This window comes from Cherax quadricarinatus, chromosome 18, assembly GCF_038502225.1.
Source record: "Cherax quadricarinatus isolate ZL_2023a chromosome 18, ASM3850222v1, whole genome shotgun sequence".
Classification (NCBI taxonomy): domain Eukaryota; kingdom Metazoa; phylum Arthropoda; class Malacostraca; order Decapoda; family Parastacidae; genus Cherax; species Cherax quadricarinatus.
This window is the reverse complement of record NC_091309.1, coordinates 34,761,430-34,781,704: the sequence shown is the minus strand read 5'-3', so window position 1 is coordinate 34,781,704 and position 20,275 is coordinate 34,761,430. Positions and strand designations below refer to the sequence as shown.

General features: G+C 39.8%; 1 protein-coding gene across 1 annotated transcript in view; it reads right to left on the bottom strand.

Moving 5' to 3' along the window:
• Window positions 1-20,275, bottom strand: part of LOC128689238 (F-BAR domain only protein 2) — a 528,956-nt gene that overhangs the window by 103,864 nt on the left and 404,817 nt on the right. The window contains 2 exon segments of the mRNA XM_070086397.1: window positions 9,713-9,924; window positions 17,103-17,251. Of these exon segments, the coding sequence (XP_069942498.1) occupies window positions 9,713-9,924; window positions 17,103-17,251 (361 nt within the window).

Genomic DNA, 20,275 nt, shown 5'->3' with positions numbered 1-20,275 from the left:
CTGCTAATTTGATCGTGCAGTTGTGCGTGAGGCATACATGGCACATTTCCAACAGTTACCAGACCTTGTTGGATGCTCTAGTGATGTTATAACAATGCCCATGAGAAGGCCATCCCTAGGAAAGCTGTTGGAGAATAGCAGTTGCTGTGAAAGAAGAGGAAGACTGTCATTGGGTCAGAGACAATGAAGCAGCAACAGGCCAGTACAATCAGCAGAATAGTAGCTTTGTAACCAGCAACACAGAACCTGAGGCACATGCTAAGTGTGGTAAGCTTCGGGGGCCACATGAAAAGTATGTGAATCTAACTAACAAGTCAGGGTTTGTAGTGATAAAAGACAGTAGGCCATAGGACTGGGTTCAGTCTGTTACCTGATAGGCCAGCTGCAGAGTTCATGTCGGTAGGAAGTAGAGTGCTCCAGTGGGTCAAGAAGGATGGAGTGGGTTGAGCATGCAGGGCATAGAGTAGTCATATCCAGAGATGGGCACTGTATTAGTAGCCTAACACACGAACATGACAAGCTGAAGGATGTCCATTTAAATAGGCAATATCACACTAGTGTACATCTCTGAGCAGCAGTGTTAAGACATACAATAAGTAGGTGGCTGTGGGAGGAAGACCAGGTCATATGGCCAAGTATGCAACACCTGAAGAACTCTGCCAAGTCTGCTTGGAAGGTAGCTGCTACCAGTCCTGTCACCAAGGAGGAGGAAGTGCCTTCCTCTGCAGTGCCAACCTGACTGAGTGTGACATACCAGAGACCGAGGCAGATGGCGGCTGATAGAATTCCCAGACAATTGGCAGAGAGGTGATCCAAGAGCCATCCCAAAAAAGCTGAGGGGGATGGCAGCCAGGAGCACATTTCTAGAAAATTCTCAGAAGACTGAGGCAGATGGCAGTTCCCTGAGCATGCTCAGAAGACTGAAATCAAGAAGGTTGGTGTGTACTGTGAGGGGTCTCTTGTTCATTCTCAAGATGTAGGGTAGTCGTATCCTCCAGTACAAAGTCTCGAACTGGTGTCAGTGAGAAAACTCAAAGCAGTGGAGGACATGACTGGTAGGTTATCAGACCAGGATATTGGAGAAGGATTTACCAATAATGGAAGTCACCATTATTAAAAAACTTTGTAACTAAATTAAAATTATTTCAAATATATACTGCAAGCTACTGTGTTTTTAATAATTTATAGCCTCTAAGACTATTGTTTAATTTTGTATTTGTGCATAATTTATAGGGTCAATAAATGCTTCAAGGTAAAAAGTGTCATGAAGGTCAGTGGCAGCAAGACACTGGACTTGTAGCCAACATGTACAAGGCATCAGTGAGGTGGAGGGAAGGTTAATGTGAGTTCCCATAAGAAGCAAGAAAAATGGACCAGAGAGTTTACTGAAATTTAGAGTTATGAATAAAATACTAGTGCAACACTTAGGCATCGTTAATGCTGAAACATATCAATGGCACAATAGACTTCTTCACTCAAATACAGGAGAATATTAAACTAAGAGACAGTAGAAATGAGGAGGGAATTCAGGTGATCAGTCCCTCAGCCTTGAGGGACTGACCACCTCATAATTACTTCTCCACTTTTACTGTCTCTAGTGTTTTATTCTCCTGCATTCAAGTGAGGAAGCTTGTTGTGCGGGAGATACGTTTCCGCAATAAACATACCCAAGTAATACACATGTATTTTATTCATCACTGTTATGTTCCCCAGTCCATTCGTTTCTTGCTACCTACATCTAGCAATAATACAAGGATTGTGAGACCACCTGAGACTTGGTGTCCCAAGTTAACCCAGGAAACACTGAGTCATGTCCTAAACTGTGTACTGGGCAGAAAGTACTGTGCAGGAGTGATGAATACCATTTTGGAGTGAATACAAGTGGTGTAGTACTGCTGAATATTATCTTAGAATGTGTGCTGGAGTAATGCTGTGCATCAGTTGTGTTCAGTATCATCCTGAAGTGTGTACTGGTGCTGCAGTGTTGAGCAGGTGTACAGTGTTCAATATTATCCTGGAGGGTGCACTGGTGGTGTAGTACTGTGCAGCAATGTGGTGTTCATCATCCTGTAGTGTATACTGGTGGTACAGTACAGATGTAGTGGTGATCGCTTATATTTTGGAGTGTGTGCTGATAGTGTAAAAGAATACAGTACACCCTGTTATGTATGAACCAAATGTATTTATAAAAATCTTTCAGTATTTGTGTGTTCAGTACTCAGAACCTTCTTCACCACAGACACCCATGTTACTACTCAGAACCTTCATTGCCACACAACTCACAAAATCATAATGACAATTGCAAACAAACCATGCCATGGGAGGGGATAGAATCCATGATCAGAGAGTCGTAAAACTCCAGACCGATGCGTTAGCCAGCTGGCCCAGTGGCTAGCGCGTCAGTCTGGAGTTTTATGATTCTCTGATTGCGGGTTCTATCCCTGCCCGTGGTATAGTTTCTTCATTACCACAGATACACATGTCATTACTCAGAACCTTCATTACCATAGACACATGTTACTACTCAGAACCTTTATTACCACAGACACATTAGTACTAAGAACCCTCATTACCACAGACACATATTACTTCTCAGAACCTTCATTACCACAGACACACATGTTACAAAGATGAATTCCTCAACTATATTACCTTTAATCTAATTTAATTTTTAAACCACAGTAAAGTACTCCAATGAGTTCCTCTCTCCTCCCTCTCTCTTTTCCCTCCTGCTCCCCAGCCTCCCTCCCTCTTACTTTCTCATTCTCTCTTTCTCTCTCATTCTCTCTCTCTCTCTCTCATTCTCTCTCTCTCATTCTTTCTCTCTCTTTCTCTCTCTCTCTTTCTCTCTCTCTCATTCTCTCTCTCTCTCTCTTTCTCTCTCATTCTCTCTCTCTCATTCTCTCTCTCTCATTCTCTCTCTCTCTCTCATTCTCTCTCTCTCATTCCCTCTTTCTCATTCTCTCTCTCTCATTCTCTCTCTCTCTTTCTCTCTCTCTCTTTCTCTCTCTCTCTCTCATTCTCTCTCTCTCATTCTCTCTCTCTCTCATTCTCTCTCTCTCTCTCTCTCTCTCTCTCTCTCTCTCTCTCTCTCTGGCACAACACTTTACATATGTTCTCCACCCTCTTGCTATTATGGTGTGAGTATTAGATGTCAATGTAACTTTTGTTTTTCTCATTGGGCCACCCTGCTTTGGTGGGATATGACCAGTTTGTTGAAAGAAGAAGCATACAGTGTGGTGTGGGTGGTAAATGCAAGCTCAGGCTGCAACATGTAAGAAAGGGTTGTAGCACAGGTGGAGCTACAGCTGCATGTCAAACACTGACGTACTGGGTATGGTCACCTGCTGCCCAATACATCAATATAATTAATAACTATACAGTTCTAGAACAATTTCCACCAAACAGATGTTAGCCAATCAAGCATACATAAAACAAACATGCACAAAATAATAATGCATGGAGAAGACAGCTAACAGGAAAATAATAATTTTCATAGTTAGGTTTTAACAAAACCAAAATTATTAACTCTTCAGTTACTGACCAATTTCTAAGAAAGAAAGAGTAGCCCTCCACATAACATGAACACACAAAATATGATTGCACTTGCCAAAAAAAAAGTCAAGAAAAATTAATTAGTGAAAATAATTTAAGCTTAAATATTTGAAATGTTCACATCTACAGATTGGCGTTCATAAGAAATTAACTCTTTGAGGGTCGAAGCCACAGATCTACACCAAAGGGTCGAAGCCATAATTCTATATCAAAGCTCAGCTCACTCATAAGCTGTGAGTGGTAAATTTGAGCCAAGATATAAGAGAATGAATCCATGTGGTAAGTGTGCACCATATAAAACAAATCCTGCAGCACGCAATGCATAATGAGAAAAAACTGAGACCAGGTTTTTCAATTAAAACAATGACTGTGTGGTGTATTTTCCTATGTTTCTTACAGTTGTATTCATGGTTTTCTGGTCTCATTTGACACAATGGAAGATTTTTTTTTTTTTTTTTTTTATTATCACACTGGCCGATTCCCACCAAGGCAGGGTGGCCCGAAAAAGAAAAACTTTCACCATCATTCACTCCATCACTGTCTTGCCAGAAGGGTGCTTTACACTACAGTTTTTAAACTGCAACATTAACACCCCTCCTTCAGAGTGCAGGCACTGTACTTCCCATCTCCAGGACTCAAGTCCGGCCTGCCGGTTTCCCTGAATCCCTTCATAAATGTTACTTTGCTCACACTCCAACAGCACGTCAAGTATTAAAAACCATTTGTCTCCATTCACTCCTATCAAACACGCTCACGCATGCCTGCTGGAAGTCCAAGCCCCTCGCACACAAAACCTCCTTTACCCCCTCCCTCCAACCCTTCCTAGGCCGACCCCTACCCCGCCTTCCTTCCACTACAGACTGATACACTCTTGAAGTTATTCTGTTTCGCTCCATTCTCTCTACATGTCCGAACCACCTCAACAACCCTTCCTCATGGACAACAGTTTTGGTAACCCCGCACCTCCTCCTAACTTCCAAACTACGAATTCTCTGCATTATATTCACACCACACATTGCCCTATGACATCTCCACTGCCTCCAGCCTTCTCCTCGCTGCAACATTCATCACCCATGCTTCACACCCATATAAGAGCATTGGTAAAACTATACTCTCATACATTCCCCTCTTTGCCTCCAAGGACAAAGTTCTCTGTCTCCACAGACTCCTAAGTGCACCACTCACTCTTTTTCCCTCATCAATTCTATGATTCACCTCATCTTTCATAGACCCATCCGCTGACACGTCCACTCCCAAAAATCTGAATACGTTCACCTCCTCCATATTACAGAAATAGAAATGATTTTGATTGGTTTTAGTACTGAAAATAGCTTGAAATTGAGCTCAAATTAGCAGAAATGTTCGATTTTTGCTGATGTTCAAGAGTAAACTAATGACGTCACATGTCCAATATGCACCAGCTGGTGGGTCTAATGTGTGTTCATGAATGCACTGATATTATTAATACAATTATTACAATACTGCATAACATTAAATCTATTTTTTTTGTGTGAATAAAAATTCTTTATATAAATAAAAAATAAAAAAGGAATTCATCTCTAAAGCCTGGAAATATAGCTAATAAAAAGAGGAAATGTTATTTTAGTGCCAGCAATGCCTGCACTGTTTATTCTGGAACCTGCTTAACAGTGTGCTGCTATTGTAAATGCCCGTTCTTTCAAGTCACATGGGAATAGAACTTGGGGAAAGTGATGGTTGGCTTCAGTGTTTCAGTCAATGCTCTGACTTGATTACCAGAAAAACCTAAGTACCATCTACATCTCCCACACCATCTACCTGTCTCCAACACCCTCTACATCTCCCACACTATTTACTTGTGTCTCCCACACCATCTACTTGTCTGTCTGCCAACCCTTTACATTTCCCACACTGTGTCTTCCCCTCACCCTCTGCATCTTCCACACCATCTACCTGTGTCTCCTACACCATCTACAATGTTACTGCTTGAGCTTCACAGTTCCACTGACTCAGAATTCTAAGTTATTCTGGGTCACCACAAGATCACTGTACAGTACTCTGAATTGCACTGTGCTGTACTTCTAAACAATTCTCTTTTCAGGTGCATTTACAGGTAATACTATCTTGTACTCTAGTTTATTCTTAGTATGTCTGGTAATCCATCAATACAATGGACTAATTATATTTTACTATGCCTCTGTCCATGTCTGGTAGTTGACCTTCGAAGCAGGCTACATCCGCTTAATTGAAACGTTCAATACAACAGAATTTTCAGTAAATCAGATACCCCTCCCCTCTATTAGTTCCTTTTATTGGACCTTCACTGTAATCACATGTCAGGGACTTGTTGAACTTAGCATACTTCATTCAAAGAAAAATTAAGGCTCAGTATAAAAGTTTGAGTTTCTGCTCTTTCTACATACTTGTAAAACAACATAAAAGGATAAACACTACTGCATCCATCATATTAACCCTTTCACTGTGTCACACAGATCTGTGTCAGGGGGATCACTGTCACAGACATAGATCTACGTATAAATCATATTGCCTTCAAATATACAGTGAGCGGCAAATTCTGACCTAGACATGAGAGTGGGTCTATGAGGTGGGAGTGTGCAGTATAAAAAAAAATCTTGCAACACATACTACATGACAGGAACAACTAACTCTGACCCTGTGTTTGGGTTAAAATAATGACTTTGGGGCCTTTTCTACTTTGGTATTCATGATTTTATTGGTTGTTTCTTGATGAAAATTGATTTTGGTCAGTTTCAGAGAGGATGTGGCCTGAAAATAAGCCTCAAAATGGGCATAAATGGTTGATTATCTTGAGGAGTGTAGGACTTCCCTACCCTCCCTACTGGTGTGCTTTATGGGTTTTTACCAGATCTGCCACAATTATTGGGCCAGCCCAAACCATGGCCAAGAATTCTTGGTTTTGGTTTATTACCTGACTTTTTTATGCCAGGTGATGAATTCAAAATGAAGGGCAAAGCCTTGGTACGTGATCAATGAGCAGAGGGAAGACTGCTTTACTGGATGGAATGACAGTGTTTGTTTCAGACTTTTTTTTTTTAAACCAAAATTTGTTGAAAATGTTGTAAAATTGGCCCAATTACTGATTTCTGGATACTTTATAGGATAGTTCTGATAGATGAATGAGGAGTTTCTTGTGATCAATGGATAGTAGGAAAGGAGTAATGGTGAAATAACCCAGAACTGCGCCAGTTTGAATACTGGAATTGCAGTAAAACAGGCCTCAAACTGGGTAACATTGATTCCCAACCTCTAACATCGTGCCTGCACTTTTGGTGTCATTACATTTCGAAAAAGATTCACTTAATATTTTACAACAAAATTATTTAAAAAATAAAATGTCAACATCAGAAGCTTTCAATTTGGGGGTTGCCAACTGTGAAAGAGTTAAACTACATGTTAGTCAACTCACCATTGCACCCAGCGTATTAATTACAAGTTATTCGACTCATTACGGTGCCCACCATATTGAATTACAAGCTAGTCAACTCATTACTAAACTCAGAGCATTAAACTCACTACTGCACTCAGCATATTAAACTACAAGCTAGTCAACTCACTACTGCACTCAGCATATTAAACTACAAGCTAGTCAACTCACTACTGCACTCAGCATATTAAACTACAAGCTAGTCAACTCACTACTGCACTCAGCATATTAAATTACAAGCTAGTCAACTCACTACTGCACTCAGCATATTAAACTACAAGCTAGTCAACTCACTACTGCACTCAGCATATTAAACTACAAGCTAGTCAACTCACTACTGCACTCAGCATATTAAACTACAAGCTAGTCAACTCACTACTGTACTCAGCACATTAATTAACTGTTACCAAATCAGTTCAGTAAAAATTACTTATTCTAAGTAAAGTGACTTAAGCTGAAACTTGTATACTGTATAACCTTAAATTTATATACAAATATAGTAAAAAGAATAATTTAAATCTCATCAAACAGCCATTATTACATATTTTTCCAATAGAGCAAGCTCTTTCATAGAGCTCTCTATCTAGTGCAATTTTGTGTAAATGTGACTGAAACAGTGTATACAAAACTGAATGGCACATGAGAAGACCTTCATAGTATGTTCTATTCAACTGTTCAATTTTTGAGCCTGGCACAAGGCACTGGGAGTAAAAAGAAAACTGAACACATCAAAGGTATAAAAAAAACTCTTAACTCATCAAATGTATATCAAAAGTATTGGATGAACTTTTTCAACTGCACTTGAGAAAAAGATATATTACACTACATAGAATAACTTTACAAAAGCTCTTACAGATCAGCACTGCATGTCACTGTTAGTGGGAAAATGTAATGAACTTTAGTGACAAGTGGCAGTGAGCAGCTTGGTGTCATATGTAAGTTAATTTGTCTTAAATAACTCTACAACTTTAAAGGAAACAAAGCAGCTTCATCTACATATAACACTGTGGTGCATCACTATCTTTTCTAATATATAAAACAATCTACCCTCCCAACTATATTTTTCCATCAATACAAAAGAAAGTCTGAGCCACACTGGACACTTGCTGATGTATATTAACCATTATCACTTGAGGGATCATCATCCTCTGGTCTCAGGCCAGGTCTCTTAATTGCAAAGAAACATACAGCAAAGTGAAGCCAAGTGCATACTGAATGTATGTAGAAGTCTTTAAGATTATTAATGTGTCACCTTATTATCATTATGAGACAGAAAACAAAAAGCCAGTAAGTCTGCCAGAATGCAAAACAGGCTTCTGTTTCACATGCACATGACAGGCTTTTGTGAAATATAAGTTGAGCTTGAAATGTTACTCTGCAGTGTTCTATTAGCCCTTTCAGGGTCGGTCCCGTATATGTACGGCTTGAGAGCCAGTGTTGGTCCCGTATATATACACTAAAATTCTAGCACCTTCAAATCTGGTGGAAGAAACCTGGTGGGCCTACATATGAAAGAATGGGTCTGCGTGGTCAGTGTGTGCAGTATAAAAAAAATCCTGCAGCACGCAGTGCATAATGAAGAAAAAAACTCCGGCCGTGTTTTTGGTTTAAATCAACAATTTTGCAGTGTATTTTCATATGGTATTTATGGTTGTATTCTAATTTTCATGGTCTCAGTTGATAGAATAGAAGATATATTACAGAAATAGAGATTATTTTTATTAGTTTCACAATGATAAGTACCTTGAAATTGAGCTCAAAGTAGTGGAAATGTTCAATTTTTGCCAATGTTCAAGAGTAAACAAATCATGCCAGCCATCCAATACACATCAACTGATGAGTCTAATATTCTTTCACAAGTGTGCTGATATTATTTTTAACAATTTTACAATAATGCAGTAGTCTGCATAACAGTAAATCTTCTATTTTTTGTGAGAATAAAAATTCAAAATGGAAAGCATGAGTAATATAAGAGGGGCCTGGGGACATGACTAATGAACAGAGAAAATGTTATTTTAGTGCCAGGAATGTCTTGTCTTGTTTATTCTGAACCCTATTTTGAAATTGGCTTCTTTTGAAATTTGTGTGAAATTGACCAAATTGCCAATTTTTGACCACTTTATTGGGTAGTTGAAATCAGTAAATGGGCGGTTTCTTGTACTCATTCGATTGACCAAATAGAGTTCTAGTGAAATAACTATGATTTTAGTCGACTGGAATAATGGAATTGGTCAAAAATAGGGCTCAAAGTGGGCGAAATCACTGATGTGTAAGTATCACCAATATCACTAAATTCCATCAAATTTCGTACTTTTGGTGTCATTACCACCAGAAAGAGATTCTCTATCATTTCAAATGAAAAATAATTTTCTTTTTAAAATTTTTTCGACCTTGAGAGTGAGTTGAGGATCGGGGGTCTTGACCCTGAAAGGGTTAATTAATAGTGTTCATTACTGAAAAAACAGTTGTCACTGTTTTAATTGTGTGGATTTGTTGAAGTCTTCCTTCACAAACACACGTGTAACAGTATAATTAAAGCTGCACAAGATAGCTCAGAAGAATTTAACGAGAATATTTCAAACTTACAAAACTTAACATATTCAATAATTGCACAGTCTGTCAACAAATTAACAAGAATGGCTAGGAATTAATTATGGGATGCACATTAATTAAACATGAAGGTAAGAGAACTTGCAGATTAGTAATACTTACTTAGATTCATCTGTTCCTCTAAAGTAGGCATGACACAGTTCTTGAAATGCTACAGCAAGAGGTATAGTATCAGACAATCCTATGGTGAGAGGGGATGGACCACGTGAGGTGCCCACCATGCTAGATGTCCTAAATTCTAAACTTGACACTGATTCTGCACGTGACAATCCAGACACTGTGGAAGGGCTCTGACGTCCTCTTGAAGATGGTCCCTGTTACCAAAAACAGAATATAATGAGTTTTGACTTGAAAAATGCAATTCTGAGTAAGGGGCACTGGGAAGGCCCATTTAAATTTGCTCTGTATGTGGATTATTTAGAAAGGTCAGGCACTGTAAGCATGACAAGGCATTCCAGTAAGGTTAAAATATGAGTTACTAAAACTGATAAATAGAAAATTATTAGATAATGAACTGACATTATGACTCGATAATTCTTACAGGGTGTCACTGGGTGCCAATCCATGAGGAGGCCTTTCCCAAGTCTAGCATGATGAATACATAGACAGCTGAATATACACAGTTTCCCCACAATTGGCAGTGATAAAGAGGTAACTGTCAAAAGCCCAAGTGTGGTTTTATTAGAAACATCTCTGTCACTAATGCAGACCACTGACATCACCAGAGATCTTGCAAGAGGTGAATTAGCACCAGAAAAATAATCAAATAGCTGCAACGGGCTGCAAAAATGAATAGTACTGAACAGAAGAAACTATAGATAATCCTAAAGGTTCACTGTGGCACAGTCTGTGACAGATGCAAAAGATCATGGGTCTGAACTGCCACCAACACAACGTGTCTGAGACTACAACAAATCACGAAACACGCAAGGCAGCAATGTGAATAACAGCAGCAAGAAATGCATACAATTCTGTTATGAAAATGAATTACATGACTAACAGCTATACCAATTAACTGTGACTAGAAATGTTGAAGGAAGCATAAACACTAATCTAAAGCAAAGAAGTGAAGCCTCAGGAATTGAAGAGTTGAAAGGCAGACTTGGGGCACAGGAACTCTCTATAGTGGAAAGAAGAAATATAAAACAGAAAGAAAAGAAAGTTGTTTAAGGGTCCCAGCAATTAAATTAAAGGGATGTAAATTTTTAGCTTTATTAACATTTATCTGATTTCTATAGGTCACAAAATCATGAAAGCCACATCAAACAAACAAGTAAAGACTTCCAAATATTCCCACAATGAGGGGGATGATAGAAAATACAGGCTTTTGGGCAAGGATAATCAAAAAGTCCCTAAAAACAAATGCAATCCCCTATAATAAATGCCATGTAACTCAGAAAGAGTTGCTGCAAAAGTAGAGGAATACACATGGTCCCCTTAACCAAATTTAGAAATGACCATGGTTGAATGAACGAAGGTGAACATTTTGTCTATCAGCCCCTCAGGAAAGAGAGAAAATCTGGGGTGAATTCAATATACTTTATACACAGCATTTAGGGAGGTTGTGTGATGTTTCCATGAGACACACCAAGTGAAGAGACTCAGGACATTAACACAGTGGAATGCTGTAAAGAGGAACAGTACTGGAACAATGGGGAAGATGGATGACAGGGCATCATATGAAGAATTACTAATTTTGAAGACAAAGAACTTTAAACCATGTGAAGGGGGTTCAACCTGGAAGCATAGTCAATAGCACAATATGAAAAGGAAATCACCATCTAACTGCCAGAACAAGCTATGGAGAAACTGCTTATAGAGGGAAGACTGATTCCAAAAGGTAAAAGTGAGGTAAGACCATTGATTTAATACCAGTGAGAAAGAGGCTAATGCTAAGTACACTTCCCTGTGGTACACTTACACTGAGTCAAGTAAGAAAAATGGCTGTCACTGACTCAGGGTATGTAAAAGAAGGAACTTAAAAGTGAACACAGGAAACAGCAAGGTGATCAAGGTAACAAAAAATTTAGGCAATAAAAGATTGGATATCAGGTTGGAACGAGGGAGTGTGGAAGAAGTGAATGTGTATAGATATCTGGGAGTAGACCTGCTGGAAGATGGATCCATGAACGATAAGGTGAACCACAGAATTAGTGAGGGGGGAAAAAGGTGGGCGATGCAGAGAGGCATCTGAGGAGACAAAGAACATTCTCCATAGAGGCAAAAAGGGATTGTGAATGTTATAGCAGAGGAATTTGGAGGCAGTGGAGACGTCATGTCTGAGGGCAAAGTGTGATGCAAATATTATGCAGAAAATTCATAGCTTGGAGTTTAGGAAGTCCAGAGTAACTAAAAGTATTATTCAGAGGACCGAGGAGGGGCTGTTGAGGTGGTTTGGACATTTAGAGAGGCTGCAGCAAAATAGGATGACTTGGAGGGAGTATAAATCTGAAGTGGAGGGAAGGTGGGGTAGGGGTTGCTCTAGGAAATGAAAATGAAAATGTTTATTTCCTTGCAGCTTACAATGTGTGGACTACATTTTTTTTTTAACATATCAGCTGTTTCCCACCACGGCAGGGTGACTCAAAAAGAAAGAAAAAACCCGAAAAGAAAGAAAAATACTTTCATCATCATTCAACACTTTCACCATCACTCATACATAATCACTGTCTTTGCAGAGGAAAATTATATTATAACTGAATTATTATTAATAATACGCTCAGATATGGCAGTTTAGAAGTCCCTCCAAAATGCCAATATCCCAACCCCCTCCCTTAAAGTACAGGCATTGTACTTCCCATATCTAGGACTCAAGTCTGGCTAACCAGTTTCCCTGAATCCTTTCACAAAATATTACCCTGCTCACACTCCAACAGCTCGTCAGGTCCCAACAATCATTCGTCTCCATTCACTCCTATCTAACACCCTCATGCATGCTTGCTGGAAGTCCAAGTCCCTTGCCCACAAAATCTCCTTTACACCCCCTCCCCTCCAACCTTTTCGAGGATGGCCCCTACTCCGCCTTCCTTCCCCTATAGATTTATACGCTCTCAAAGTCATTCTACTTTGTTCCATTCTTTCTAAATGAGCAAACCACCTCAACAACCCCTCTTCAGCCCTCTGACTAATACAGTAGGGCCCCACTTATACGGTAGGTTAGGTTCCAGGCTACCGCTGTAAAGCGGAAATCGCCGTAAAGTGGAACACCCTTTTTCCCCCTTACAAATGCATACAAATACTAGATAACGTTTACACTAACATATATTAAGTTAGCAATAGAACTAGGCATTAAAAAACAATAAAAAAGTAAAATACACGCATAGTGCACTCATTACTTACCTTAAAATATTTGTAGTCTTAATCTAGGGTGAGACAAGTAGTATTTATTGTAAGAAATTAAGTGTTGTATGCATGGTAGTCAGCCGGGCTACTATACCAGGCCACCCCATCTACACATAATATTCTATTACATTCAAGCATCCCAAAGTGATAAAATGCATATACAGTTCACTCATTACTTACCTTAAAATATTTGTAGTCTTAATCTAGGGTGAGATGAGTAGTATTTATTGTAAGAAATCAAGTGCGGTATGTATGGTAGCCAGCCAGGCCACCCCACCCACACATAATATTCTATGATATTTAAGCATCCCAGAGTGATAAAATACATATACAGTTCACTCATTACTTACCTTAAAATATTTGTAGTCTTAATGTAGGATCAGGGGTGAGTAAACGAGATAAAACAAATAAATGAGAGAGAGAGAGAGAGAGAGAGAGAGAGAGAACGAGTACATGATGGAGGACAGGCACAGAGTTATGTAAACAAACCAGGCCAACACAAGTTTTGTAAACAAGCCAGGCATACATGTTTGGTTTGTGTACAAATTACATTGTGTACAAGTTGTCTCTACATTGATACGGTAGAATAAATAAAGAATAACTCCCATTCTCATGTAACACCATTTTTAGAAGAAATGACGCTCTGAGTGAAGGCAATGGAAATAAGTCACTCTGACTTTTTTGGGTTATCCTAGGTACTTTACACATATGCTGCTATGTATGATAATCTATGTAACTGTATTTGTGTATACCTGAATAAACTTACTTACATACGAAAGGAATAATTTTCTACAGTTACCCCAAGTAACACAATTTCTCTGATGTTGGACTAGAGAAAATGTTATTCTTGCCGTCACTCATAGAAGTCTGGCTACCACATCTCGTATTTATGTTTTTTTATTATACTGTGGGGTGTATTTATCATCTTTATATGTTATGTATCATGCTCATTGTATAATTTTGAAAAAAATATCATAGACGGATTAATGAAAATGTGTATGTTAACATAATATATGATATTTAATGAGATTCATATATTATTAGTATTAATACATTAATATGGTGTCACTCGTAGAAGTCGGGCTCTCACATCTTGTATTTATGTTTATTTATTCTACTGTGGAGTGTATTTATCATCTTTATATGTTATATATCATGTTTATTATATAATTTTGAAAAAATATCATAGATGGATTAATGAAAATATGTATATTAATGTAATATATGACATTTAATGAGACGGCAATTATTATTATTATTATTACTATTATTATTATTTATTATTATTATTATTACAGTGGACCCCCGCATACCGCTGGCATCACATAACGTTTAATCCGCATACCGCTCGCTTTTATCGCAAAAATTTTGCCTCGCATACCGCTCAAAAACCCGCTCACCGCTGTTCGTCCGAGACGCGTCCAATGTGCGCCCTTAGCCAGTCTCACATGTGCCGCTGGTGGCATTGTTTACCAGCCAGCCTCCACGGTAACATCCAAGCATACAATTGGAACATTTCGTATTATTACAGTGTTTTGGTGATTTTATCTGCAAAATAAGTGACCATGGGCCCCAAGAAAGCTTCTAGTGCCAACCCTACAGCAATAAGGGTGAGAATTACTATAGAGATGAAGAAAAAGATAATTGATAAGTATGAAAGTGGAGTGCGTGTCTCCGAGCTGGCCAGGTTGTATAATAAACCCCAATCAACCATCGCTACTATTGGTGGTACAGCTGCTGCTGCTGCTGTACCACCGTCAGCTGCTGCTGCTGCTGCACTGTCAGCTGCTGCTGCTGCTGTAGCACCGTCAGCTGCTGCTGCTGCTGTACCACCATCAGCTGCTGCTGCTGCTGTAGTACCGTCTGCTGCTGCTGTAGCATCGTCTGCTGCTGCTGTAGCATCGTCTGCTGCTGCTGTAGCACTGTCAGCTGCTGCTGCTGTTGTACCACCGTCAGCTGCTGCTGCTGCTGCTGTAGTACCGTCTGCTGCTGCTGTAGTACCGTCTGCTGCTGCTGTAGCATCGTCTGCTGCTGCTGTAGCACTGTCAGCTGCTGCTGCTGTTGTACCGTCTGCTGCTGCTGTAGTACCGTCTGCTGCTGCTGTAGCATCGTCTGCTGCTGCTGTAGCACTGTCAGCTGCTGCTGCTGTTGTACCACCGTCAGCTGCTGCTGCTGCTGCTGCTGTAGTACCGTCTGCTGCTGCTGTAGTACCGTCTGCTGCTGCTGTAGCATCGTCTGCTGCTGCTGCTGCTGTAGCACCATTGTTGGTGTGGCTTATTGAGAATACCAAGAAACAATTAACCCCAGAGGATTTTCCACCCAGGATAACCCAAAAAAGTCAGTGTCATCAAAGACTGTCTAACTTATTTCCATTGGGGTCCTTAATCTTGTCTCCCAGGATGCAACCCACACCAGTCGACTAATACCCAGGTGAACAGGGAAAAATGCCTGGAACTAGTGCTCATATTGGTGAATTTAAAGCCAGCAAAGGTTGGTTTGAGAGATTTAAGAATCGTAGTGGCATACACAGTGTGATAAGGCCTGTTCTGGAAGAAAATGCCAAACAGGACCTACAGTACTCAGGAGGAAAAGGCACTCCCAGGACACACTGTCTCATCAGTCATTGCTGCATCTTCAATAAAGGTAAGTGTCATTTATTCTTCATTTAGTAGAGTAGTACATGCACAATATATATTGTGCATGTACTACTCTACTATTGTGCATGTATCCTTCTCTTTGTGTGTAGGAAAATGTATATTTCATGTGGTAAAATTTTTTTTTTCATACTTTTGGGTGTCTTGCATGGATTAATTTGATTTCCATTATTTCTTATGGGGAAAATTCATTCGCATACCGATCATTTCGCATAACAATGAGCCCTCTTGCACGGATTAAAATCGCTATGCGGGGGTCCACTGTACATCATTACTAATATGGTGTATCGAGACATAAAACACTCTTACTGATTTTAACATGTACCTGCATGCCAGCACAGTGTGTAAGTTTATTTAGGTACAGGTATGCATAAGTATAATTATCAGAGTACAGTGGACCCCCACTTAACGATCACCTCCCAATGCGACCAATTATGTAAGTGTATTTATGTAAGTGCGTTTGTACGTGTATGTTTGGGGGTCTGAAATGGACTAATCTACTTCACAATATTCCTTATGGGAACAAATTCGGTCAGTACTGGCACCTGAACATACTTCTGGAATGAAAAAATATCGTTAACCGGGGGTCCACTGTATATATAAAATATGAAATAACTTTTAAAAACAATTGAAATTTTGGAGTTTCCAGACATAATGGAGACTTAGTGCTTATGGATCTCACGGAGAATGTAAACAAACCGGGTGGGGCACGGTGACTGTATTAGAAAGTCAGGTGGGGGGAGCCGTAGAGAGAGTTTTGGTCATAATTAGCGGAACGCCATAAAGTGAAACACCGTAAAGCGGGGCCCTACTGTACTTTTAGTAACTCCACACTTCCACCTAATTTCCACACGCTGAATTCTCTGCATAATATTTACACGACACACTGCTCTTAGACATAACAACACTGCCTCCAGCCGCCTCCTCGCCACAGCATTTACAACCCAAGCTTCACACTCATATAAGAGTGTTGGTACCACTATACTTTCATACATTCCCTTCTTTGCCTCCATGGATAACATTTATTTTTTTGTATCCACAGATACCTCAATGCACGAATCGTCTTCTTTCCTTCATCAATTCTACGATTAACCTCATCTTTCATAAACCCATTCACTGACACGTCAACTCCCAAATATCATAAAACATTCACTTCTTCCATAATCCCACTCTCCAATGTGATATCCAATTTTTTTTTTATCTAAATTGTTTGATACCCTCATCACCGTACTCTTATCTATGTTCACTTTCAACTTTCTACCTTTACACACCCTCCCAAACTCATGCACTAACTTTTTGCAACTTTTCTTTAGAATCTCCCAAAAGCACAGTATCATCAGCAAGAAGTATGAGTACATTTTGTGTATATTAATAAGTTTAAATTTTTGAAGATTGGGTGAGTATTTTGTCTGGCATTGGATAGCTGAATTGCACATATGCTATTGTAATGAATAGTAAAATTTCTCCTGTAAACATACAGAACACACAAAAATTACCTCAAGGGCTTTGCGCGAGGGAGGTCTAGGAATGGCCATTGTTGGAGTGGGTGTTGATCCCCGGCTGGAGGACCCTCCACCACCCGCTGCTCTGGGTGGCAGTGCAGGAGGAGCTTCACTTTCCGCCTCATTCAATATATCACTTAATTCTACAAAATAACAATAAAAAGTTCTTAATGAAACAGTATTAGGTACAGTACAATACACTTTCTTAACTCACTGTAAATTTAGGGTAAACATCAATTGCATAAGAGCTTGTAACACACACACACACACACACACACACACACACACACACACACACACACACACACACACACACACACACACACACACACACACACACACACACTCACACTCACACTCACTCTCATACACACACATGAAGACAGAAACAGAGCAATGGTGGACACACCAGAGCGAAGTTACAAGGAGACTGACAGGGAAAACCTATAGCCACATGGGGGTCCCAAAACATGGAGAGCCAATGGAAATATAAACACATATGCAGCATAATGTGACCCTTTATTGACAACGTTTCACCCACACAGTGGGCTTTTTCAAGTCACACACAGATCTACCTGGGGTGGAAGGTACGGGAGTATTTATAGTCATGTTCAGAATGTTGAGGTCAGGTGGAGAATGCTGCATCTGATGATCTACCGGGTGGAGCTATAGAGTCTTGGGTAGCTTGGCAGGGGTATTGGACAAGTTGTGAGAAGACCTTCTGCAGTGTTCTATGTTCTTATGTGGGATAGCGATGAAGAAGTTTCTTGGCGAGTGGTTCAGCTATGTTATAGAAGCCGTTGTTCTGGTTGAAATTGTTGGTTATAGAGATAAGCGATGATTCCAGGATTCTTCGGTATTGAGTGTTTTCTTCTGTGGCAATAAGTCTTGAGTTTCTGTAGTTAATTAAATGGTTGTGTGAATTGCGATGTTGTACACAGGCATTCCTTGTACCGTCAGTCCTGCTTGCATATTGGTGTTCTGAAATACGTGTTTGGAGGTCTCTTGATGTTTCGCCCACATATAATCTGTTGCAGTCATTACAAGGGATTATGTATACCCCTGCAGAGGATGGAGGTTTGTCCTGTCTACTACTGGTGATGTCCTTGATGGTCGTGGTTGTGGAGGTAGATACTTGGAATGATGTATTGGAAAAGATGTTGGAAACATGTTTGGCCAAACATGTTTCGCCCAGCGACAACATGAAAACGACATAGCATTGAAAGCCAAGTCTGACCCGAAACTGTTATATAGCCACATCAGGAAGAAAACTACAGTCAAGGACCAGGTAATCAGGCTGAGGAAGGAAGGTAGGGAGTTCACATGAAACGACAAAGAAGTATGTGAGGAGCTCAACATGAGATTTAAAGTATTCACAGTGGAGACAGGAAGGACTCCAGGAAGTCAGAATATTGTACACTAACAAGGGATATGCCAACAAGTGCTGGATGAAATACACACAACCAAGGAGGAGGTGAAGAAGTTAATATGTGAACTTGATACCTCAAAGGCAGTGGGACCAGACATCTCTCCGTGGGTCCTTAGAGAGGAAGCAGAGATGCTGTGTGTGCCACTAGCAAAAATCTTCAACACATCCAGTGAAACTGGGCAACTACATGAGGTATGGAAGGTGGCAAATGTAGTCTCAATTTTTAACCCTTTCAAGGTTCAGATCCCCGATCTGAAACTCAAGAGAATCTTTTTCTGAAGGTAATAAATAAAATAAAAAGTACAAAATTTGATGGAAAACTGACAAAATTATGCTATCATGAATTTTGCTGTGTCAGCAATATTTATGCATTGGTGATTTTGCCCACTTTGACTCCTATTTTTGGCCAATTATATTTTCCTGGCCCACAAAATTCTTAGCTATATTGTTAGTATCACTTCTATTTTATCGATTGAGCACAAGAAACTGCCCAATCAACTATTCCAATTACCCAATAAAGTGATTAGAATTTGTTAATTTGGAAAATTTCAGAGTTAAAAAATGTTCCAATTTCAAAATAGGGTCCAGAATAAACACTGCTGGCATTCCTGGCACTAAAATAACATTTCCTCTGTTTATTAGTTATGTTTTCAGGCTATACAGATGAAATGAACATCAAAATGGTATACAATACCGACAGGTTGTTAGGTAAGACACATATGCAACTGTTGCATATGTGTCTTACCTAACTATACAGATGAATTCCATTTTGATTTTTTCTTCACATAAAGAAATTTTATTCACACCAAAAAATTGAAGTTTGTTTTTTCTCATTATGCACTGCATGCTGAAGGATTTTCTTTATATGGTGAATATTTACCACATAGATGCATTCTCTCATATCTAGGGAAAAATTTACCACTCAGCTTACCCGAGTTAGCTGAGCTCATGACGCAGCACTACGGCTTGGACCATATTTCTATGGCTTCATTCCCATAGTTCTATAGCTTCAAAGCCATAGAACTATGGGACGGACCCTCAAAGGGTTAAGAAAGGAGACAGATACAAGGCATTAAACTAGAAACCAGTGTCACTAACGTGTATAGTATGCAGTCATGGAGAAAATTGTCGGGAGGGAAGTGATGGAGCACCTAGAAAGGAGCAAGCTTATAAATGACAACCAGCACGGTTTCAGGGAAGAGAAATCCTGTGTCAATAACCTACTAGAGTTTTATGACATGGTAACAAAGTAAGACATGAGAGAGAGGGGGTGGGTAAAATGCATCTTCTTCGACTGCAAGAAAGCCTTCGACACAGTTCCTCACAAGAAGTAGGTGTAAAAGCTAGAGGATCAAGCACGCATAACAGGAAAGGCACTGCAATGGATCAGAGAATACCTGACAGGGAGGCAACAACGAGTCATGGTATGTGACAAGGTCTCAGAATAGGTGCCTGTGATAAGTAGGGTTCCACAAGGGTCAGTCCTATGACCAAAGCAGTTACAGTGGAACCTCAAATTTCGAACATATCAATTATCGAACGTTTCAAAAATAGAACCCTTTTTTCGAACCAACTTTGTCCCTATTATCGAATGTGCCCCTATTTTCAGACCGCCGGGTACCGGATCTGTCTGCCAGCCCACTCTGTCCATGTCCTCGCGCAGGCGCTGTAAGCCAGTCTGGCTTTGTTGATGCTTGAGTGAACACTAACCTGTGCTCTCATTCAAACATTTTACAAT